The sequence below is a fragment of the Meles meles genome, chromosome 4 (assembly GCF_922984935.1).
Source record: "Meles meles chromosome 4, mMelMel3.1 paternal haplotype, whole genome shotgun sequence".
NCBI classification, from domain to species: Eukaryota; Metazoa; Chordata; class Mammalia; order Carnivora; family Mustelidae; genus Meles; species Meles meles.
This window is the reverse complement of record NC_060069.1, coordinates 123329281-123354863: the sequence shown is the minus strand read 5'-3', so window position 1 is coordinate 123354863 and position 25583 is coordinate 123329281. Positions and strand designations below refer to the sequence as shown.

The 25583-nt window shown below is 36.5% G+C and overlaps 2 protein-coding genes and 1 long non-coding RNA gene across 4 annotated transcripts in view; 2 read left to right on the top strand and 1 right to left on the bottom strand.

Annotated features, from left to right (window-relative positions):
- The window catches only part of ZNF654 (zinc finger protein 654), an 86513-nt gene extending 80396 nt beyond the window's left edge, over positions 1–6117 (top strand). Inside the window, exons 8-9 of the mRNA XM_046001624.1 lie at positions 54–2403; positions 2996–6117. Of these exons, the coding sequence (XP_045857580.1) occupies positions 54–2403; positions 2996–3003 (2358 nt within the window). The 3' untranslated portion in view covers positions 3004–6117. The remainder of the gene's footprint in view (positions 1–53; positions 2404–2995) is intronic.
- Positions 2304–9755, bottom strand: LOC123939784. Its single transcript, XR_006817974.1, has 3 exons — positions 9619–9755; positions 8561–8671; positions 2304–2433 (listed from the first exon to the last, which is right to left on the bottom strand). It is a non-coding gene; the product is annotated as an uncharacterized LOC123939784 (long non-coding RNA).
- C4H3orf38 (chromosome 4 C3orf38 homolog) lies at positions 9647–20138 on the top strand. Of its 2 annotated transcripts, none has more exons than XM_046001626.1 (3): positions 9647–10119; positions 13459–13697; positions 15402–20138. In XM_046001626.1, the coding sequence occupies exons 1-3, from the start codon at positions 9993–9995 to the stop codon at positions 16062–16064; spliced, it is 1029 nt and encodes a 342-aa protein (XP_045857582.1). In that variant the 5' UTR covers positions 9647–9992; the 3' UTR covers positions 16065–20138. The 2 variants fall into 2 exon arrangements, with proteins under 2 accessions (XP_045857582.1, XP_045857581.1); XM_046001625.1 differs by having other exon boundaries at positions 15399–20138.
- Positions 20139–25583: the final 5445 nt, after the last annotated feature.

Below are 25583 nucleotides of genomic sequence, written 5' to 3'. Positions count from 1 at the left end.
TGTTTTTTTTTCTTTTTTTACAAAGGTACTTAGTAATATTTTTCCTTTTTTAGGTTGAAGAAGATGGCCTACAGATCTGTGTGGAAATATGTGGTTGTGCTCTACAACTAGATCTTCATGATGATCCCAAAACTAAATGTTTAATATATAAAACAATTGCACATTTTTTGCCAAATGATTTGGAGATCCTCAGGATTTGTGCACTCTCAATATTTTTTCTTGAGCGCTCCTTGGAAGCTTATCAGACTGTTGAAGAGCTTTACAAACGTCCAGATGAGGAATATAATGAAGGCACAAGTAGTGTTCAAAATCGTGTTCGTTTTGAATTGCTTCCAATTTTGAAAAAGGGATTGTTTTTTGATCCCGAATTCTGGAACTTCGTAATGATTAAGAAAAACTGTGTAGCATTATTGAGTGATAAATCAGCAGTTAGATTTCTAAATGAAAGTACACTGGAAAACTCTATGGGTAATAATCTAAAGAAGGCAGTGGAACGGCAAGGTTTAGATGAAGGGCTGGACTTTCTTACAGACCAGAGCACTGGAGAGCTTGATCCTGATGATATACCTAGAGTGCAACCTAAGGGTCACATTAATACAAAGAAAAATCTTATGGCTCTTAATGTTTCCAAAGTAGATCACAATGTCCCAAGGCATCGGTGTATGTTATGTAACAAAGAATTTCTAGGTGGTCACATTGTAAGACATGCCCAGGCTCATCAGAAAAAGGGCAGTTTTTCATGTGTAATATGTGGTAGGAAATTTAGAAACAGAGGACTTATGCAGAAGCATTTAAAGAATCATGTTAAGAAAATACAAAGACAGCAAATTGCTGCAGCTCAACAAGAGGATCAGGAAATCCCTGCTTTGGAAGAAGTAAATTGTTCAGATACTTTCATTTCACTTGAAAATGGGAATTCTGGTAGTAAAGATTTGGAAATAGAGACAGTTACTGCTTCCAGTGATGGAAACAAAGAAGTCATTCCTGCACATGTGGCTGAGTTCATTGAAATTCCCGTAAGTGTCTCGGAAGAGGTTATTGAAAACATGATTGAGAATGGAAGTCCTGAGACTTCTTTAAATAACGTCTCAGAGCCTTTGCCTGTATGTGAGGATGACTATGAGGAGGAAGAGGATGAAGAAGGTGATTACGAAGATGATGATTATGACCTGAATCAAGAAACTTCAGTACTCCATAAAATCAATGGAACTGTGTGCCATCCAAAAGACATATATGCTACAGATCAAGAAGGAAACTTTAAGTGCCCTGCTCTTGGTTGTGTCAGGATATTTAAAAGAATTGGCTTTCTAAATAAACATGCAAGGACTGTACATCCAACGGATTTAAATGTGCGGCAAACAGTAATGAAGTGGAGCAAAGGGAAATGCAAATTCTGTCAGAGGCAATTTGAAGATTCTCAACATTTTATCGATCACCTTAATCGACACAGCTATCCAAATGTATACTTTTGTTTGCATTTTAATTGCAATGAGTCATTTAAGTTGCCAGTCCAGCTTGCTCAGCACACAAAAAGTCACAGGATATTTCAAGCTCAGTGTAGTTTTCCAGAATGCCATGAGCTTTTTGAAGATCTTCCTCTCCTGTATGAACATGAGGCTCAGCACTATTTAAGTAAAACACCAGAATCATCTGCACAACCAAGTGAAACAATTCTTTGGGATGTTCTTACAGACTCAAATCCTAATCATCAAGAAAAAGACTCATCTAGTAATGAGAAACAAACTATTAGTCTGCCAGTTTCTACTAGCAAATCAAGGAAAGATTCCACAGAACCAAAGACATGTACAGAAAGTATGGAAAAGAAAACAGATGGTTTAGTTCAGAATGGAAATGAACATTCTGATGACACTGTTTCTGATATAAGCTTGACAGACCAAAAGATGCCTGACAGAGAGCCAAATTCTGAAAATAATTGTAGTATTAGTGATTTAGTCAATGGACACAGTGGAATAGAGCAGACACCTTTAGTTTCGTCAGATCCTGCTTTGAAAATGGATACAAACAGAATCAGGACAGAAAACGGTTCCATTTTACCCAGTGTTGTACCACAAGAACATAATACCCCGCCAGTATCTCAGGCACCTTCCAAACCAAATCTGACGAGTGAACATACTTCATATGGCTTAATTTTAACAAAGCCGTATGTCAGACCACTGCCTCCCAGTTACCTTGATGAACGGTACCTTAGTATGCCAAAACGCAGAAAATTTCTGACTGATAGAGTCGATGCCTGTTCTGATCAAGATAACGTTTGTAAAAAATCCGTGAAAAGATTAAGATGTGGCAAATGCCTGACCACCTACTGTAATGCAGAAGCACTTGAGGCTCACCTTGCACAAAAGAAATGTCAGACACTCTTTGGATTTGATTCAGATGATGAAAGTAAGTCTTCTATCTTCTCAATAGGTCTATCTGTAGAATTAGAAAATGCCATAGATCTTTATGAGGTTAAGAAGTTAACATTTGTATTGCACAGATGATAAAGCACCACCCCATACATCATTTCTTTTAATTCATATAGACACTATTAGGTGATGTTACTACTCCTGTTTTATAGATCAAGCAACTGACATTTCACAAGTTAAGTAATTTGATAGGTATAGTCTATGAACTTGCGGAAGTCAGAACTTGGACACAGTTTTTCATACCTTCTGGTCATACTCATTCACTGTGTCTAAGGCATTTCTTCATTCCTAGTTTCATGTGGTAAAAGTTTTAGAAACAGAGTAATTGTGATGGACATCTTTTCATTTGCATGCCAGAATATAAACCAGGTGAAGTTGAGCTGCTTTACGGAAACAAGTGAAAAAGAACCAGAAAATAATTGAAAGACAAAACTGAGCAAAACAAGATTTTGCCTTTCTACTACTATCAGTATTTTTTTTGAACAAGAGTAAGAGCATAAAGAGAAATCTGACTTAGAATTCCAGTTGAACTATAAAATTTTAATTAACAGACATGTTCTGTTTTACAGGTGCCTGATAAAAATGTTTCAGGAAGATCTGTCAATCAAGCAGTAGTGTGAAAAAAGCACTGCAAGAAATTGCATCATCAGTTTGCTATTTTCCTGATGGCCTTAATTTTCAAGCGGTCTTGGATTACTAAAGATAAAGACAAAAGCACATTTTCTAGAATGAACTCAGAGAGGAGATGTGCTGGTTTAGACTCCAAAAGGGTTATTACAAAACTCCCAAAGTACCAGTTATCCAGAAAACCACATTTTTTAAAAAAGCTGATGACTATTACTGCAGCATGTTCGGTTTCACTTATATGAGAAACGTGTTCAGGCAACCAGTCAGAAAGAAATACCAGCTATGGCCTTACAGAAAGGGAAAAGTTAATCCATTATTAAAAAAGAAGGGGGGAGGGGTTGGTTTACAATAAACAACTTAAAAGTACTCTACAAATGAGATTTGTTTTCTTGTCATGCATAATCAGATTATGTCCTCCCTTCTTTTCAAACATGGTTTAAAGAACTATTGCTATTTGGTTTATTATAATTTAGAAACTGATACACGAAAATAAAACTTGATTTACCACCATGCTATCCATAGAAGATTGTAACTTGTTTCCAAGTTGGTTGATCAGACAGGACAGAGTTCAATGAATGTTATGCCAGCATTGAAAATTTAAAACAAAACAACACTTTGCTAATAAGCTCTTAATAGAACCTTCCACTTTCCATTTTTGTAATACCAATGAATTGTTTTTAAAGGCAGCAGTGTCAGTTAAATGGAAAAAGTACAGTACCATCAGTAACTTTGGGGAGAGATGGGAGGAATCTAAGACCATAAAGGCTATCTAATTGAAGAAAAACACTGAATTGCAAATAACTCAATGTGAATAATGGTATAAGCACACTGGGATATTTCTATTTGTATATAGAGTAGTTTAGGACATTGCTTGATGATTCATAGTAAGGTCCTTTTAGACATTAATGTGAGTTATCTAAGTACAGTCCTATAAAAATAACTGGCTGTAAAAAAAAAATGTCAGCTAAAATCAGGTCAAGAATTCATTGGTTTTATTCAGTTAGGAGAGTTAATTCTAAAATAAGCCATACTACTCATGCTTTCTTATTTATTAGTGATGAATTTGGTCTGAATAGTAATTTTTATATATAAAAGGAAATATTTACACAAAAATTTGCACAGCAGGAACACAGTTAAGATATATTGATGCTTTTATTTTCCTTGATGACCAGTGATTTTCCTAAGGAAGATTTTTAACTTACTAGGCAATGAATTGTTAAAACACAAAATGTTTTTTAAAACACCCTCTAAGATGTGTTCCACTTTTACATTCTCTAGAAGAGGAAGCTTAAAAGGACCCTTCTTTTACCTGTTAGTGTGTTAATCTATAGCAGGGATAAAATGAACAAAAATGCAAAGGCAGATTCTTAAAAAATGGAGCTACTAATGCACCATGGTCAACCACATATCCCAGTTTTTCCAACTCATAACTTTTTGTTCAAAGCAGATAATCTTACTGGATTCTACTATTAAAATTTTTGGATATTAAGCTTCTTGAATGAAGTCAGTAAGGAAGGGGATATTTTTTCCAACATAGCATCCAGACTTTATTAAATTGGGATTTCCAGGTCATGAAAGATCTCAAAAAAAAAACCCAAAAACCCAATTTTATTATTTATTCATTCACTACTATGCAATTGATAGTCATGGGTCCATTTCAATCACATTAAGGTTTTTGTTCTGTTTGTGTGGCCTACATTAGGCTGTGGAATTTACATTTAAATAACAGTAAACACAACTCAATCAGTTTTTTTAATCCTTTAGGGTCAGTTCTAAGAAAAAAAAAAAAAAAAAAAAAAAAAAACAGTTTCTGTACTTCCTGATCCTGAAAATAGAATACTTGAGTTCTATTCCACTTCAGTATAAAATTCATCATGTAATAAAGAGTCTGTTTGGAAACTACTTCATTTGGACAATGATGTTTTTTTGAAATATAATTTCTGCTTTGTACATTTTCCAGAAGTTTAAAATTTACAACTTAATATTTTATCACATTTTTTAACTTTTTATTTTTTATAAGTTGTATCTATTGACAAATCCATTGCAAATTATTTTCACTCATTCTGGAGTTCATACCAAGATGTTTTAAACATATTCCACTTGTTAATTTTGTCTTTAATTTGAGGATTTAGTTCTACTTTTGTGTTGCTAAGGGAAAACTGTTTCTGAAATACTTAGATCAAATCGGTTTATACATAATTAAATCAAGGAATGTTTTATAAAAATCTATTTGGCCATGCTGTTCTAAATCTCTATATATACTTCTCAAATAATTGCTATTCAAAGTATGTGTACATTTCATTATTTATGTCTTATAAAGCATAAGCTTACATCATTTTGCTTTTGTGGGGTGCATAAACTTCCAACAGTTCTAATTTGGGATTCAGAAGAAAAGGAAGCTTTCTTATTCCTCAGATTCTTTTACTTTCTATGCCTTCTGTTTTGAGGATATGCTTATCTCACATGGACCAAGTTTCAATCATTTTTTTTAATAAAAATTTCCTTCAAATCATTAACTATAAACTTTCTGCTGTTTCAGTAAGGTCAACAAAAGAGCAAATCTGAATTTTTGCTGCTCAGATATTACAGAAAAGCGGGATCTCCGTGGACAAGGACACTGGTACTTTGGGCTTTAGCCATATTCATTTTTTTAAACCATCGATTATATAATGAGTGGATAACTTATAACATTGAACTTGTGATTCTTTTCAAATCACACTTGAAGGTTCAGCCGTACTCCTTTCATGTTTGGTTTAAACTGTTGTATGGATGAAAAACCTAAAAGGGATGATAGTGTTTATCTTTTAATTTATTTGGTACTGTAAAAACACCTTTTCAGAATGCCTAAATGCTGCATATGCATTTTGGAATTGTTAATATGTGAAAGATATTACAGATTCAGCAAGAAAGGAAATTTGTGCTTCCTTGTTGAACATTAAATTATTTTACTTTGCATTTTATAAGAGTACAAATTAAAACTGAGCCATTGAACTGCAATAATACAACAATAGCGTCTCATTTCAAGAAATTTTTTGTACTGTACATAGTCTTGTTCAATAAAACATTGTCCTTGTTGGTAATGAAGTGTTCAGTTTTATGTAGCATACTGCTTCAAAAGGAATTAGGCTTAAGGTATGCAGTAAATAAGACAATTTCTATTATGTCTCATAAGAATAAATTATTTCAATTCATATTACCATACTCAGATGATTTTCAAAAACATTTCTAAAATAGAAACATCTAGAAGTTTACATAAAACATTTTAGACATTATTTTAACTAATGTCCACATGCGGAACTACAAGTTTACAATGCTGGTTATTAACGTTTTTGGGTACCCTCTGCAAACGTATTAGGTACATAAATAGCAGAACTCTCTAAATGAAAGACAGTGGACGGATTTATCTGTGTTGGTAAATCAAAGATGAAGTGGATCTGGTGGAACTCAAAATAGAGAAGTCACTTTGAAACAAGGAGTGAATATTGATGAAAATGACTTCCTAAAAACATTTCAGTGGGAAAATGTGTAAACCAATTAATCTGTACTTAAAAGTGAGGTCTTGGGCATGAGGGCTCCTATTTTTTTGGTTGAGAAACAAAGAAAAAACCCCCTACACCCTTTGCTACACCTTGAAACTAGAAAAAAATGAGGGCTTAAGTAGAAAAAGACCTGTTTGATAGGATGATAGCAATGCAAATGAAAGGATGGTGCTACGTCCAGTGATTTGCACATATTGCAAACCTGCTTTGAAAAACACTGCAAAAGTTACTGAAGCATTCTAGAGCTGAGATCTGGAATTCTCAATCTATGCTTTTGGTCATATGATTTTAGACTATTAAATGTATTGAGGTATTTAGATAAAGGTATTGGAGTTAATGTAGACTTTTCATTTTTCTTTTCTGAGATATGAGGAATTCTGGAAAATAACTGAATACTACTAAGTATGCTTCCAAGATAAATGAGGTTGCTTTTCAGAGCTTAATATAAATTCCATACCAGTTTCAAGAATCAACTAATAAAAGGTCAGAAGTGTTGGATATATATGAAGATGTCAAATGGAGCAGCAATCTAATACTACATGGAATTAAAATTTATGAGTGCTACACACTGGAGAAGAAATGTCCCCTGTTTTACTAAGTTATTACATACTAGCTAATTTATTTATGTTACCCCTAACTGTTAAAAGACATGAACACTGTATTTTAAAAACCAAGGCTCAAAAACAAGTAAGTTGACCAAAGTCACACAGGAGAGGTGGGATTGAAAAATCAGATGTGTCCTCCTAAAACCATAAGGCCATGAGTTTTCATTCTGCCATGCAGTTTTTCCTGCAAATACAGAGCATGAGTGGCTGGCTCTAACACATTCAAACAGAGTGTCAGACTTGCCCAAGGATCAGTGACTTCAGAGACAAAGGATGAAGTCTTAGGTGGCTGAAGTTTCATTTTCTTCCATTAGCAGTGATTGTTAAAGTGTGGTCCCTAGAGCAGCAAAATAAACATCACCCAAGAACTTGTTAGAAATGCTAACTTGGGTCAGGGTAGGTGCCTGGATGGTTCACAGTTAAAAAGTGTCTGCCTTTGGCTCAGGGTATGATCCTAGGGTCCTGGGATGGAGCCTCTGGTTCTTGGGCTCCCTGCTCATAGAGGAGTCTGAGTCTGCTTCTCCCTCTCCCTCTGCCCTTTCCTCAGCCCCATGATCTCTCTCTTGCTTGCTCTCTCTTAAGTAAATAAAAGCAAGAGGCAAGTTTAAGGAACAAATAGCAAGGGGCCCACTGTGGCTAGTCTGGAGTAAGGGACAGAGAGAATAACAGAAAATGAAGACAGGAGGTAAAAAAGCGAAAGTCTTCACAATGGCCTGCAAGGGCCTAGATGTGCAATGTTTTTTTAAACCCAGTTATTTCACTTAATTTGCTAGCTTCAGGGAAGACGTGGTAAGTGCTCCTGGCATCTAGTGGGTAGAGGCAAGGGATGCTGTTAAACATCCTACAATGCATACAGTCCCCAAACAAGGAGTTATCCTGCCCAAAATGTTAATAGTGCCTCCCCTGAGAAATCCTGCTCTAGATCAATCTTGATGGCAACCCTAACCTCACTGCCTTCTCCTCGAGCAGGCTGCTCTGGCCTCCTTCCTGCATGCCAAGCACTCTGCTTCTTCCTTGAAACCTCTACTGTTGTTTGTTCCTACAACACTCTTCTGTGCTTCACTCACTTTCATCAGGTCTTTCTTTCAATATTACTTAGAGGAGAAGTCTTTCTTGACAGTCTGTATAAAATAGTAACATCGGCTCCATCCCCCTGCTTCTGATTTATTTTTCTTCATAGCATTTCCTGGCACAGTATATAGTTTCTTATATGTTTATTGTCTGTGTCCTCTCACTAGACTGAAAGCTCCAAAGAAACTGTTATGTGTTCCCAACACAGCAATGTCTGGCAAATAGGTGCTCAATAAATACTCCCCTCACCTTTGTAAATGAAAGAATGAATGAGAGAAAAGGTTGGGTATACCTTCCATATAGTCCACACCAGCATGATGAGCACTTGCCATCTCTTTACTTGCAGCCCTCTCAAAACGTTCTTGAAAGGAGGGTCTGTGTCATTTCTCTGAATCTTCAATACCTAGCATAGTAGGCACTCATTAATACTTAATGGAAAATGCAGGATTTTAATCTGGTGAGCAAATGATACCCCAAATAACATCCACTGGCAAATTAGTAATAACCATGCTTTGAATGCCTACGCTACATTTACAGTTTATTTTATAGCTCATATTTAGCTGTGGTATTTTTTTAAAAGTTAAATTTGCTCACCTGTATCTGAAGATATGTACATTTTAACTAGAAAATGGCAATACCCTAATTAAATGTTAGCAAATCTAAAATATGTCTAAAATGTGAAAGAGGCCAGAGGCAAGTAATAAGTTTGATTCCTTCATCGGTTTCGGTCGAGCAGAGCATGACTTTCCCATTGGTGCGTATGAGTTGCTGCCACACTAACAGTAGCAGCTAACATGCACCGAGTTCTTTCTTGGTGCCAGGCACTATGACCCGTATCGCCATCCCCCGCAACTCTATGAGGTAGCTAACTCTACCAAGTCCATTTCGAGATAGGAAACTGAGGGATAAAAAGGGTAAGAGTCATGTCCACGATCACAGTTAGTGAATGGCAGAGTTAAACCCTGGTATTTTGGCTTCAGGAGTCCCCAACCCTAAATTGCTCACGATACAGCATTGTCTAAAACCTAGCCCGCCAGGACTGGAATGCAAGCAACAGCCGATCCTAAATTAAGAAATGAAAGCAAGAAGGCAGGGCATAGGTGACTTTTTTTTTTTTTTTTTAACTTTTCATAGTCTAATGCTAAACAAAACCAAATTATTTGAAAACTGTACTACGTAATTTAAGAATACCAAACTACAGGTGCACCCAACTTTGAACTGGCCGCAGAGGACGTTCAAGCGCTCCCGGGGGTCAGGCCCACGGGCGGGGAACAGGCGCCTCCATTGGCCGGCCCCACGGCATCACGGGAGCTCGCCGTGCGCAGGGACCGCCACCCGCTCTCCACGCACCTGCATCTGCGCAACCCTCCCAGGCGCGTTTTTGGAGGCCGGACTCCCGAGAGTTCAGGGCTTCATTTTCCGCAACCAGGTCCCTTGTGGGAGATCGCTGTTCTCGTTGCAAACGCAGTACTTCCCAAAAGTGAGATCAGTTGGATTCCCCTCCGTCCTGTCCCGCCCGGAACTACAAGCCGGAGCACCGCGTTTCCAGATTGACCTTGTTGGCAATCACTTCCGCCCAGGGGTTTGGAATACCCGAGGCCCTTTGGCGGCGAACAACAGGAAAGGCACTTCCGGTGTATGTTGCCTAGGCGCCGGCTTGGTGGGCCAGCGGGGCGACGTTAGTGGGTCGTCCTCTTCCCCCCACCCCCCTTTTGGGGGTCGAGATGTCGGGGCTCAGCTATCCAGAGACGGAGGGCTGTCGTAACCTGCTCGGCCTACTAAACAACGATGATATCATGGCCCTGTGCGACACCATCACCAACCGCCTGGTGCAGCCTGAGGACCGCCAAGGTAAGTGTTGACTTTTCTCTCCAAGGGCGGACGCTCCTCCCAAGGCCTCACTCAGGCCCCAGGTTGCCAGGACGTGGGAGTAGAGGAGGTGCAAGAGGTCGCCCCGCTAAGGCGCCCGGCGGTGCTGGGGCGGAACTCTGGAGAGGGACAAACTGTCAAGAGGGCAGCTTCTCCGCGGCCTGGAAACCACCGCGCACCTTCAGGCGGCACTGAAGCGTCACGTCCTCGGGGGGATGGTGACCCTGGAAACGGCGCGGCTTCCAGGTATCTGGAATGTGGATGTGGGGGCAAATGCTAGTGTTTTCGGCAGTTTAGAGTACGTGAATAGTGATTTCAGAATTTCCCGGAAGCCAGGGTGTTTCTTGTTTTCAGTTTCGTCTGAGCCGAGGAGTCAGCTGCTGCTCAGGACTTTTTCTTCAAGCTTCGAGGAGGATACCATAAACACTTTGAAGCCTCGCAGATAAAACAACTACCGTAATGAAAGAGCAGATAGTTTGAATCCATGTTTCTTTTTGGATCCAGTTTTTTTTCTGAGATGATTTTGTGTAGGAGGAATATGTTACTTTCAGAGCCAAATAAACATTTCGGTAGAGTAGATTTAAAGGGTTACCAATATTTAGCGTGGTTGTAGCTACTCCATAAAACCCCTCTGTGTTTATTTCACTTGGCATATCATCTGCAGTCTTACTTTAAATTTGCTGAATTTTACTTTAAAATAGGGAAACTCCAGACTTCTATGTTAGTGTGACTTAAATAACTACGAAAGTATAATCTGTTTCTCTGCTTTTAAATTGAATTTACGTTTTTGCCATTTAAGAAAATCATTTGAAACTTCAAATTTAATGTTTCTTCAGACATTAAAAGAAGAAATTCCTAAGAATTTAGAATGCAGATAGTTTTAGACTTAATAGAGTTCTTAAGCTTTTATGTATTTCGCATGCCGGTTACCACCTAACAGTCCTTGAGTTTGAGTTTAAAAGTATAATAGATAAAAATGTTGCATTTAATTGATGGTGGTTCTAAAAGCAAATGAAAAGAAACTTCCCAGTACAGAAATGTTAAATGATTTGGAGAGATAATTCTCAGAGGAAGAAAATCATCATCTATAAGAATATAAAAAGGTAACTATTTATTTATTTTGGAAAGATAATCTCTTTGAAAAGCAATGAAATGAAAACCAAAAGTGTCTTTCCTTTCTACCAGATTGGCAAAAAACTAAGCGTGGCGATCATGCAAAGCAGCTCTTTGACAATTTTTGAAGGAGTGTAAATTAGAACTTATGAAAACAGGTTTGACATCATCTCCTAAATGGAATTATTTGCTTTCTTCGGGGCTCATATTCTGCACCTGAGCTTCTCAAGCTTGAATGTGCTTGTGAATCAGTCCCTCAGGATTCTTGTGAAAAATGCAGATTCTAACTCAGTAGTTTTGTTTGTTTTAAGATATTTATTTATTTGTCAGAAAGAAGAGGAAAGAGAGGCAGAGGGAGAAGCAGGCTCTCAGCTAAGCAAGGAGCCTGATGCGGGACTCCATCGGGGATTATGGCAGACGCTTAACTGACTGAGCCACCCAGGCGTCCCTGATTCAGTAGTTTCGAAGTGAGCCCAGAAATTCAGTGTTTCTAGCAAGTTCCCAGATGATCCTTGTGCTGCCTGCCTCTCTGTGCCCTAGGAGACATTTATGAAAATGTTCAAAGTGATGGTGTTTGTAATTGAACATACCCAGTAAAAATCTATGACCGAGGGCGCCTGGGTGTCTCAGTCAGCTGGGCGTCTGCCTTCTGCTCAGGTCATGATCCTGGAGTCCTGGGGTCGAGCTCCGCATTGGACTCCTGCTCGGTGGGGAGCCTGCTTTTCCCTCTCCTTCTGCCTGCAGCTGCCCTGCTTGTGGGTGCATGGACGAGCTCTCTCACTCTGTTTCTCTGTCAAATAAATAAATAAAAATCTTGAAAAAAAAATTTTGACCAGAAGGATAGATGCCTTGTGATGTAGTCATATAATTTACTGTAGTACAGCTAAATGAATTAATTAAAAAATTAGAGCTACATACATCTACAGATTTATGTCAGAAACAACATTAAGTGAAAAGCGGAGTGTGAAAGACCATCTGTATACATATATATATGGATTGGATTTATAGTGTTCCAAAAATACCAGACTGTATTGTTGAGGAGTTCATAGTTACGCTGTACAACAAAAAGAAAAGCAAGGGAATGATACACAGCATTTAGGATAGCAGCTACCTCTAAGGTGGGTGAGTAGAGAAGGGAATAGTGTTAAGTAGGGAGGGTTAAAATGAAGGCCTCAAAGATACTAGTAACATCTTATGTCTTAAGCTATGTGATATATACATGGGAGTTCATTTTTTTTTTTTTTAAGATTTTATTTATTTATTAGAGAGAGAGAACACAAGTAGGCAGAGAGGCAGGTAGAGAGACAGGAGGAAGTAAGCTCCCTGCTGAGCAGAGAGCCCCATGCAGGGGCTCGATCCCAGGACCCTGAGATCATGACCTGAGCTGAAGGCAGAGGCTTAACCCCTGAGCCACCCAGGCGCCCCGGGAGTTCATTTTTTTTGATATTCTGTATTCTTCATGTTAAAAAAAAAACTTTGATCTGTTGTTTAATAAAACACTTTCTTTAAAAAATATATTTATTTATTTAACAGAGAGAGCACAAATAGGCAGAGAGGCAGGTAGAGAGAGAGGAAGGGAAAGCAGGCTCCCGCTGAGCAGAGAGCCCGACGTGGGGCTCGATCCCAGGACCCTGAGATCATGCCCTGAGCAGAAGGCAGAGGTTTAACCCACTGAGCCACCCAGGTGCCCCAATAAAACACTTTTTAATTAAAAAAGAATACAAATCTTAGTTCTTCCACTTCTTAGAAGCATGATTGTTGATACCTTGTATATCCTCAACTTTTATTGTCTATAGAGTAAGAAGTTTAAAATCCTTGCAGATCTAAAATACTGTAATTTTACCTATGTTAGGGGTCATAAATGAATTTAGGTCCATTGGCCTTCTTAGAAAAGATTTTTTTCTCTGGCTCAAATTTTTTTCTTAAAACATGTCATTGTTTAAAAAAAAAATGTAAAACTTCTACTATTGTAAGAGAAGTGAAAGGAAGAGGTAAGTATAGGTAGGGAAGTTTAAATCATAAAGAAAAATTTTTTTAAACCCCAAATCTGACAGCCCACTTCCTGGTTTTTAAAAATTACCATCTTGTGCAAAAGGAGTAATACCATGACAGGAATTTGTAAATACTATTTGATAGGGTTTCTGCTGACCCTGAACAGATTTACAGGTGACTTGCGATTTTCTACTAATATTTATAATTTCCTTCTAGATGCTGTTCGTGCAATATTAGTGTACAGTCAAAACGTAGAAGAACTTTTGAGGCGTAAGAAAGTCCACCGAGAAGTCATATTTAAGTACTTGGCAATGCAGGGGGTTATTGTACCTCCAGCTACTGAAAAGCACAATCTTATTCAGCATGCAAAGGATTATTGGAAAAAGCAGTCACATCTGAAATTGAAGGAGACACCAGAGCCAGTTAAGACAGAGGACATTAGACTATTTCAACAGGTAAAATAGCTATTATAGTTAAACCTTAAATTTTAGTTCTGTCTAAACTCTTCAGATAATCCTAAATCTGTGGGGACATGGTAATAATATTTTCGCTTTTATAATTTAGCTTCACTCCATATCCTTTGCATTCTAAAGGAAGACCAGTAAAGCACCTAAAAGAAAGGAAATATCTCTGACATTTAATAATGTATATAAAATGCTATATTGATTTTTGAGGGAAAAAAATGTTTTATCATTTTATCAAACGAGTACTATTGGATTTGTAAAGAGAATGGATAGACTGCAGGATCAATTTAATTTAAGTTAGCTTCATGTTCTCTGTAATATTCTTGTCTGCTTAAAAAAGAATGCTGTCGTAAGCCCTTTCTCATTTTGAAGACTTCTTTGGTATTAAATTGTAAAAATTCCATGAGAGAAACTTATTTTTTAACATTTGATTTTTTTTTTTAAGTTAGAAAAAATTCTCTTGTAATAATTTCTTCCAGCTGACATTGTCTGTTCCTATTTCTTTGTATCCACTGGACATTTTAGATGCTGTGGGAATATTTAAATGTTGATTTTATGAACTCTAGGTAATTTGCAAATTTTATTTTTTTTAAACAAAGCACAAAAAGACAACCCCCTTTCCAAATCAAATATATAGCTTAATAAGTGTCCGTAAAGCAGAAACATTTGTAATGACCATGCTGGCCAGGAAATAGAAATTTGCCACCCACTCCAGAAGCCCCTTCCATGAATTTGCAAATTTTAAACTACATACTTTGAATTATCAAGGTTTTACAGTAAGAGGCATTTGCTTTCACATTAGGAAAGAACCTTCTAAGGGCTTTCTTAGTATGCTAAAGAGAATGTTTACTCTGAAATCATACAGATGTGACTTCAAATAGAGTCTGCATTGTGCTAGGTGTGAACTTGAGCAAGTAACTTGACTTTCCTGAGTCTTTTTTTACTTTATCTGTAAAGCTGGTATAATAATGATAGTATCTATGTAATTAGGCTTGTGAAGATAAAAGGAAAGAGTCCTTAAGTGCCAAGCACAGAGCCAAACATATTCAGTCATGGGTGCTCTGTCAGTTAAAGATTTCTTACCATCGCAATGAAATACTGTGTTCTGGAATATTCTCATCTACTCACATAGATAATAAAATCAAGCTTATTGGGTATATTTTTGCAATAACATTACCCTTTGTAAAAAAGAGAAATAACAGTATAAAATTAATCCCGATCATAAAAAGTAATGTATTTCAGTTGTATTAGAACTCTGTTTAAAGATAGTTAAATGCTTATTTGTTGCCAACTTATTTTAGTATAGTTTATATTCAGCAAATCAACAAACCGTATCCATTTAAAGCATACAGTTTGAAGGTTTTGACAGACTTTGAAATCACTGCCACAATCAAGAGAAAATACTTAATGTAAGTTATTGTTGACTCTTCATGCTGATTTTTTGAGAGGCTTTGTTAAACCTTAATTTCTTAGCTGAATTTTCAGATGTTTAAGCTGGTAAACTCTAAGATGATTTTTCCCCTTTTTGGAAAAACAGTTTATTGTGCATGATGGGTTCGATGAGTTCACTTGTAGTTCATTTAGCTTCTGCTGTACTCAACATATGACAACTTGGCTCTAAAAGAGACTAGATAGAAAAAAGATATGAGAACTGACCTTGGTTATATTTTATATTTTATTTATCTTAATCAGCAGGAAAAAGAAGATAAAAAAACTGAAAAAGTTGATTTTCGTCGATTAGGAGAAGAATTTTGTCACTGGTTCTTTGAACTTCTTAATTCTCAGAATCCTTTTCTGGGTCCACCTCAAGATGAATGGGGGCCACAGCACTTCTGGCACGATGTCAAGCTTAGGTTTTATTACAGCACCTCTGAACAAAACGTGATAGACTACTATGGAGCAGAAATTGTGAGCCTTCGTCTGCTGTCACTAGTGAAAGAAGAATATCTTTTTCTCAGTCCCAACCTAGATTCCCATGGACTGAAATGTGCTTCTTCTCCCCATGGTCTGGTTATGGTTGGAGTTGCTGGGACTGTCCACCGAGGGAACACTTGTTTGGGCATTTTTGAACAAATTTTTGGACTCATACGCTGCCCTTTTGTGGAAAATACATGGAAAATCAAATTTATCAACTTGAGAATTATTGGAGAGGGTTCTCTTGCTCCTGGAACATCAATGAAACCAGCTATTACATTTGAACCTAGTGATCTAGAGGCCTTTTATAACGTAATTAGTTTATGTAGTACAAACGAAATACAACTTAATGTAAGGCAGACGTTGGATAGTGGAACTGGAGACCAAGCTTTATGCAGTGGAGATGAGGCATTGTTGAACAAAAGAGAATACCCAACCCTCTAAAGCACTGAATATTGTATGTCAGTCTCAAAAACTTTCTATACAAAAACTCTAAATACCCCCATCAGTAATGTCTAAGTGATTTCAGGTGCGAGGATTGACATTTTAGTTGAAATATATGTCTTGATAACAGACTGACATACTATGTGAATACTTGCCTCTTTCTACCTAGTTGCAGCAGATGTTCTAAGAGCTAATGCAGTTCTTCAAATTCCCACTTTAGATGGTAAAACTAACGGTGTGCCTTAGAAACCAGGTAATACTTTCATTTTACTTAGTGAATATTCTGCTAATATTTGTACTTTTCATGTGGGAAAGGTTTAATGTAAACTCAACCATTTTAGAAAACTTGAGTGACATTCACACGTAAAATGTCCAATAATTTAGCAGGTGGAGAAAAATGTACATTGCCTTTTTAAAATATGAGGAACATTTTTCAGTTATCTATTAGTAGACAAAGCTAAATATCTTAAAATCTGCAACATTTTCTGAACTCTTGGGCAATGATAAATGCTGTTCTCTAAACAGACCTAATTCTTATCTAAGGCTTCAGCTAACATTTTTATAGAACATTTATTGTAATACCATATAAATGAAACATACCATTGAAAATTTTTAAAAGGTATGCCCAGTTCTAACTTAAATGAATTACTATTTTCCTCTTGATTGATCTTGGAAGAGGTGACCAAAACCACCTCCCACCCAAAACAAAAAACACACACAAATTTATAATGTGGGCATATCTATATACAGATATAGATATACTCCGACGTCATAAATTAAAATTATTAGGATTTTTTGCCTCTAAATTGTTCTACTAGGTTTGACTTAAAAGGTTAAGTTGCTTTAGGGTTTAGATTCTTCATCACTTGGCAACTACTTGCTGATCTGGGACTTAGTAATTTTAATTTACAAAAATGCCATATGGAAAAAATCCAGCGGGGAATTGTGATGATGTGTTGTACACGTTATTTTACCTTTAACTCTTCTCGTGATCATCTAGGATAACAAGAATTTTGAAAGCAGGGGGGAAAAAACCCATCATTTTTGGTTTTTTTAATGCCATATCTTTTACGAGGAGTACAAATTGATACATCCTAAAATAAGAACTTAATAAAGGGGGGAAATTCCTACTGTCTGCTATAAGAATAGTATATTTAGATTTTAAGCCAGATTATCATTTTTGCCTTTAAGTAGAGTATCATTATAACATGTACTCAATAAATATCAGTAAAGGATAAAATTAAAAACTATTCCCATCTGTATTCTTTGTGGTATTAATGACAAGTACTACAGAAATATTGCTACAGATAGATGCTCAGGGTGGGCAGAAGTTGCCTCTAGCTATCTTCAGTATGGACTTTTTGAATTCGTGTAATGCTCAAGTAAGGCTGCAATCTTCACATGTTCTTTTAATCAACATTAGACATTTGAAATCTTACTGATAGAACCTCTCGGGAGTTGGAACTATGTTTTACTTTCTGTAAATCCCCACAGCTGGACAACACAGTAGGACCTAATGTTTAACTGGATGAAAGAATGAGCAAAAGAAATTTACATACTGTATAAAAGACTTTACTGCATCTCGATTTTGTCTTTGGTTCTTACCAGTGATGGGTTTGTTTGTTTGATCATTTCATCCGTTTGAATTTCATATGTGGATACACAGAAACTTTTAGGCTCCAAGCCAACAGATAACAACCTTCTTTTAAAACTTTACTAAATTTAAAAAGCCCTTGGGTCAGAATGGGATAAACTGAAAGGCTATAAATTGTAGGAGAAGTATATATTTTTATGTTCAGAGAAAGAAGACCTGGAGGAATTGAAATTTATTCATGAAGTTTAAAGCTTGTTCAAGCCTTTGAGAAGGTCCAGAAGCACACTGCAGATTGAACTCTGCTTTCCTACCATCCCTTGGTTTTTTATATGTTAGAGAATGGCAAAGACCCCAGCTTTAGGTCCCTTTAGCTTCATTTCACCCTCAACTGATATTTTGAAAGTTGTTGGAGTCAAGTAGTAGAGAGTACAACACTATATATAGTGTTTGAATATCATATCATAGTGATTGAATGGTCAAACCGGGGGGGGAGCTGGGCTTTATTTACTATAGACTGCTTTGCAATAGCCTAATAGGGCATACATGAAGTATCTGTTCTTGTTAAAATAAAAAATCTTAAAGTAATAGTTACATTGGGATGACTTATTAGTATCTAGAATGCCAAAAACAAATTTCATGAGTCTTATTAACTAAATACCAAGTAATGGGAAAAAAGCCATCTCTGTTTTATGAAATCAACTTGCAAATGGCCAACACAGGAAAACTTCATTCCTATGTTTTCAGAAAGATAATATTCTTAAGCTAAAGGAAGGCTAAGTACCCACTGCCGTAAGAAATTATAATAGCACCAGAAAAGGGTTTAAAGAATAGTGGCTTAATTTAAAAAATCAGCAGTTTTGTTTTTCAACAAAATGGCTCTTATGGCCAAGTAAATGATAAACAGAATAAAATATAATAACATAAAAAAAAATAAAAACATGCTCTAATGTTTTTATTAGTATCTGTACTTACAAATTTAGATGCCCTTTTCTTCACTGGTTCTTAATTTGGGCTGTGGGGAGTGATCATGGATTTTTTGAAAAATGAGAGCTGTGTTCTTTCTCCCCAGAAAAAGTGTTTGCATTTAGTATTACAATTTTTGCATTATTTCACTGAGTTTATGGACTTCCCTAAAGCACATCTGTGACTCCTATAAGCATCCTTATACTTCTCATGTTAAAATCCTGTCATAATAGTTAACATTTCCTCCAAACTACTCCTCAATATTAAAATTATTTTTAAGAAAATTTTGTGCCCTTGCTGGAGTCCATAAGCTAGAGGACTAAATCTTACTTATGAATGAAGGGATAATCTCTAGGAAATATATTAGTTTATGATAGTTGTTAATTTGTGGATTTTGTTTTTCAAGACATGCTAAGATAAAACCTACTGAAATAGCTACGTGAAACAAAAATGTTCAGAATTCATTTTATTTTGGCAAGATAAGTTTATGAACAATAACATTCGTTAGAGAAAGTGTGACAGAAAAATCTGAAGAAAAGTATTAAAAAAAATTCTCAGGGTACCTGGGTGGCTCAGTAGGTTAAGTGTCTGCCTTCTGCCCAGGCCACGATCTCAGGACTCTGGGAAAGTCCTGGGAACTAGCCCTACCGGTGGATCCTGTCCTGTCCTATCTCTCCCTCTCCCTCTGCCCCTCCTCTGCTCTCCTGCTTGGTCCCTTACTCTCTCAGTAAGTAAAATCTTAAAGATTTCTCTAGATCTTTACAAAAACTTTATCTTGAGATGTTTATTTAATTATATACTGCTAATTTTGATGAAGGATTTTAAACAGAATCATTTCCTCTGAAGGCTTGTGTATGTGACCTCACAACATTCCTTCTCACCTCCCCTCACCTATGCTCTTTATAATGTTTGTATATACTCAAGTTTGAATGCAGAGAGCACAAATCCAAGTGCTGGGAAAATAGGACTTTTCTGCATCTGGGTTCTCTTCAAGTTTATTTGGCATTTATTAATGGAGCATCTACAGTTTAAGTCACTGAATCAAGCACAAGATAAAATAATACTCAATAGGTTGTTTACCTAAATTTCCTATATTAAGTTTCAGTTTCCTAGTTTAGATGTCTTAAGATGAGAACTGCTTTAGGCCCCCCCCCTTTTTTTTTAGGGTGTGGTTATGCCTTTTTTGTATGGGTCAGGAAAGAAGAACACTTAATTGAAATTTTAGATAACTGTGTGGCCCTAGCTATGCCATGTTGATTGTATCAATGCAGAGTGTAAGATATTTTGACAGACTATTTAGAGTTGGAAGGAAAATAATTTCAGAACTGTATTAGAGTGCACTAAATCTTTTTAACTTTATTTTTTTCTAGTTTAAAACTTCCAGTAGTCCTTCAGTAAAACATTAATATTAAAGTGGAGTATTATTTACTGTGAGATAGAATGCACTCTAAAATATGAAATCATAGACTCCAGAAATGTGTTACTCATGAAATGTTAATAAAATCACTGGCCTCAAATTTGATACCTCCTAATTTCTATTGCTAGTACTGCCCAGTATTTCCCTTCATAGTCATTTAGTGAGGATTCTTTGGTTAGCAGTTTTCATCTTCAGTTTTTAGACACCCTAAATTTCAAGTATGAAATTTAGTTACATTTGAATTAATGAATTTAAGGATCGAAGGCTCCTCTGCTGCACAGTGCCAACTGTGTTCCTTAATCCGTTTTCTGAACAAAAGTTAAAATCAGTAACTGTTTAGGAAAGCCTTTTTTCTTGAAGCATTTAGTTTCACAAATTTGCATTAATCTTTTCCATCTCTTAAAATACTGATAGTATTTATTTAATTGTTCTCAAATTGTTACATGTAAGTTACTATTGCCTCCCTAAATGATGGTAAATTACTAGAACTGGTGACTCTTTTCTTTTTTTTTTTTAAGGTATTTATTTATTTATTTGACAGCGAGAGAGAGAGAGATCACAAGTAGGCAGAGAGGCAGGCAGAGAGAGTGAGAGGGAAGCAGGCTCCCTGCCGAGCAGAGAGCCCGATGCGGGACTCGATCCCAGGACCCTGAGATCATGACCTGAGCCGAAGGCAGCGGCTTAAACCACTGAGCCACCCAGGCGCCCCCTGGTGACTCTTTTCTAAAAAAGATTTTTTTAAATTGTAGTATAATTAACATACGGTGTTATGTTAGCTTCAGGGGTCCAATATAGTGGTTCGAGAGTTCTGTATATATTACTTGGTGCTCATCCTGATAACTGTATTCTTGACCCCTTTCAGCTATTTTGCCCATCAGTTTTTTTTTTTTTTTTTTTTTTTTTTTTTAAAGATTTTATTCATTTATTTGACAGAGAGAGAGGTCACAAGTAGGCAGAGAGGCAGGCAGAGAGAGAGGAGGAAGCAGGCTCCCCGCAGAGCAGAGAGCCCGATGCGGGGCTCGATCCCAGGACCCCGAGACCATGACCCGAGCCGAAGGCAGCGGCCCAATCCACTGAGCCACCCAGGCGCCCCTGCCCATCAGTTTTTGATGAATCCTTCTGTCTTCAGTATGAAAGGTCATTTGCTAGCTCTGATTTCCAAAGCAAAGGTGCCTTTAGTCTCTGTTGTTTATCTAAGTACAGTCTAGGAGTGTTAGTGCATGCCATATGCTTGGAATTATACTTCTTAAATTGCTTGGTGATTTAAAACCACCTGAAAAGATAGAGAATGCTCATGTATGATATTATAAAAAGGGCTAGAGATAATTGGGTTATATACAAATATATGTAAACATTTACATGAAATTTCTTGAACTTAGTGTGTCATCACAGTCTAGTCCTCCTCCCTTCCTGTTGCACTTTCAGTGTCAGAAATAGTCTGTTTCACACATTTAATTTCTTGCCATGTCTGGATGCAGTGTATCTACAATATTGCTTTTTATTTCAGCTGCTACTATAATTAGAATTTCTTTACCTAAACATTGACTTATTTTTTTGCTTTAATATTTTTTACATATTTATAACATTAAAATTTCCTTAAAGTATAGCTTTTATTTCTTCCATGCTCAGAACTTTCAGTGTGTATTGCATTACCTCCAAAATAAAATCCAGATTTTAGGGCGCCTGGGTGGCTCAGTGGGTTGAGTCTCTGCCTTTGGCTTGGGTCATGATCTCAGGGTCCTGGGACCGAGTCCCGCATCAGGCTTTCTGCTTGGCAGGGAGCCTGCTTTTTCCTCACTCTCTCTGCCTGCCTCTCTCCCTACTTGTGATTTTTCTCTGTCAAATAAATAAATAAAATCTTAAAAAAAAATAAAATCCAGATTTTATCATCTGGTTTTCATCGCCATCTAGGTTTGATTTCCCTCATTTTCATGCATTGTTTGGTTCAGCCAACATTTGCTATTAAGTAGTCTTAGTATTTATCCTGTGCTTACTTAGCCCCCTGCTTTTATTGGGAAGTATAGACAGCCCCTGATTTATAGTGGTTCGATTTAGGATTTTTCAGTGTTACAAAGGTGTAAAATTGAAATGCATTCAGTAGGAATCATACTTTTGTTGTTGTTTTATTTAAGTAATCTCTACACCCCATGTGGGGCTTGGACTCGCGACCCGAAGATCAGGAGTCACATGCTCAGCCAGGCGCCTCAGTAGAAACTGTACTTTGAATGAATTTTGGTCTTTTCCCAGGCTAAAGAAGGGATACAGTACTCTCGGTGCTGAGCAGCAGCAAGTTGCACCATGTCCCAGTCAGCCATGCAGTCACAAGGGTGACCAACCAGTACACTTAAAATAATATTGTATCAACACGGTCATTCTGTTTTTCAATTTCTTTACAGTATTCAGTATGTTACAGGAGATATTCAGCACCTTATTTATCATAAAATAAGTTTTGTATTAAATGATTTTGTCCTACTGTAGGTTAATATAAGTGTTCTGAACACATTTAAAGTAGGCTAGGCAGAGATCAGGTATTCAGTTAGGTCCTAACCTATTAAATATGTTATCAACCTAATGATATTTTCATTGGGTTCATTTCAATGGTATTCTGTTGGGTTTATTGGGATGTAACCCATTGTAAGTCAAAGTAGGTCTGTATACAAAATAGTGAAAGTTAATTTTTTTGTTGTTGCAGATAGTCTGATAATATAAAATTAAAAGGGCTGTGATTGAAACGGTTTAAAAACTAGAAATGTCTTTAAGTGAAGGATTTTTTTCTCTTCAAGTGTTTTGTGTCTGTTATCTGTCCAAAATTTTCCTAGCTTTTTGCATGGCTGCTTAATTTTTATCTTTTAGGATTTGTCTTAAATGTTTTCTCTTCTGTACGTAGACCAGTTCCTGTTTATTTCAGTCCTAGGATTTTAAATGTTAATTTACCAATTTGTTAATCTCCCCCACTAGATTTTAAACTGAGAGCTGAGGCTATAGCTGTTTGTCTTTTATTTTTTTCCATTGTCTTGTGCAGACTGAGTATTCAAATTGATATTTATTAAAGTTATAAATAAGGGAACAAATGATACTTTTTCAGAGCCTTTTATATTCCTAGCCCTTTGCCTGTCTGCTAAAGACAATGCCTAGCATATGTATTAGGTCCTCAGTAAATATCTGTTTAATGAATAAAGTCAAAGTTATCTTCCTGAATAATGAAATGTGAGCTCTAATACAATCAACAATAATTTGGTAATTAGAAGTATTAAAGTTTTATTATGCTTTTCTGAAAGATGAAGAAATTGAAGCCCCAAAAGTTAAGTAATGTTCTGAAGTTTACATACTTTTGTTATGGGTATTTTTTTCCTGTTGTTTCTTGTTTTGGTTTGGTTTTTGTTTTGTGTGGGGCGCAGGTGGAGCTATGATTTAATTTTTAAACAACAGAGCCTGTTTTTTTTCTTGCACTTTATTTCTAGTCTGACTACTGCTACTACCTTATTGTGAAAGAATTTAAACTCTAATTCTCATTTTCTTCATATGTAAAAATAAACAGATGATTTCTGAACTGTTTTGAAGTTACATGATTTTGTGAGTGTATGCTTTCTTACCAACTCAATATTTTAAAGAAATTTGTAGTTCATTGAAGTTGAAGAAATTGTTTTGCTTCCTCATAAATTTTGCTCATTGAAAAACACTTTTTATTCTTTTTTTTCTAACATATACATTTATAAATACATATGTGTAGTATGTGTATTTCTGTTTACAGAGGAAAAAACAAGAAGATGAAATGTTACACATCATTTCTAGAAAAAAGTATGAAGCCTTTAAAATGGTTTTCTATTTTCTATCACTAGAAATGCTGAAGTTGTTTTGAACTACTCTTGTGTAGAACTTTTTTGCTTTTTTATTATATGTGTTCAAAATATATCTTCATGTTTTATTTGGTAAGTGCAATTTGTTGACAGAAGGTCAAATTATAGATTGCAATTAACCTACAGTAAAAATTCAGATGTTAATAAAATAATCAAGTACTGGATAGTTGATTCCTTCAAAGAGACTGAGTAATAGGAGTTGACATGCATTTAAGAGTGACATCGGAGGGTGCCTGGGTGGCTCAGTGGTTTAAGCTGCTGCCTTCGGCTCAGGTCATGATCTCAGGGTCCTGGGATCGAGTCCCGCATCGGGCTCTCTGTTCGGTAGGGAGCCTGCTTCCCTCTCACTCTCTCTGCCTGCCTCTCTGCCTACTTGTGATCTCTCTCTGTCATAAATAAATAAAATCTTTAAAAAAAAAAAAAAGAGTGATGACATTGGAGATGAGCGGCAGATTTGGATGGGATTTTTCTGTAGGAAATATGGCCCTGGATGGGTGTGCTTATGAGGTCATTACAAGTCATTCTAGGAAGTTTAACGGAATATACTTGTCTGGCAAAGACAGGAGGTTTTGCTGCCCGGACTGCACTGATTGGAGTAGATTAGCTTTACAATAGAATGAGCTTAGAGTACAGAAGCAAGATAGCTATAAAAAAATTAAGCATGTCAGGGGCTTAATGCTGGAATAGTAGTAGAACAATCAAAATTGAATTCATAGGAACTAAGAGAACTGCAGAATAAGCCATAATTTTAACTCTAAATCAACCTTAAGCTAGAGCAACAGTTTAGGACTAAGAAAAAAGTTGATTTTAAATAATATATCAGTGTTTTCCCTTAAACAGTCTTCTCTCAGCTTGGCAAACCATTTATCAAGCACTTACTAATACCAGGTACCTTAATAGAATACACTTGGTACTTAAAATATTTGTTCTAGTTTCTCAATGGGTTTCTCACTTTAACTTACATCAAGTAGCATTTACTGTGTAATAAAAGTTTATTTTAGGGGCGCCTGGATGGCTCAGTGGGTTAAAGCCTCTGCCTTCGGCCCAGGTCCTGATCCCAGGGTCTTGGGATTGAGTCCCCCATCGGGCTCACTGCTCAGCAGGGAGCCTGCTTCCCCCCCACCCTCTCTCTCTGCCTGCCTCTCTGCCTACTTGTGATCTCTGTCAAATAAATTTAAAAAAAAAAAAGAAATCTTTAAAAAAAAGACTTAAAAAGTTTATTAGAAAGTGCATCTCTCTAAACTCTCATTGATGCCTCACTTACTACATTAACCATTGTCATCTTTTGGTCCTTACTGTGAATTGTAGGTAAATCCCTACCTTTGGATTAGAACAATGTCCCAAAAGGATGATGATCCTTGATAACTAGTTTGGCAGTTTCAGAGGGGAAAAAATGGGCTGAAACATTTTTTTCCATATCACATATATTTTGGAAATTTTATGCAGGAAATTCACATATTTAGCAGGTTTTATAGGTAAATTAAAATCTCATGTAATTTTCAATACTGTTATGTCCTTAGTGTACAATCATTAGAGGCATATGTAATAACACGGACTATGTTGGTCAGTTTAGCACAGCCAACATGAAGTCAACAGTGTTTAGTTTTACTAATGTACCTCCCTGTGAATTTTAATGCTTGTTAAATTTGCATTTTATGGTTGATACTCTTATCTCTTATCTCCAATTC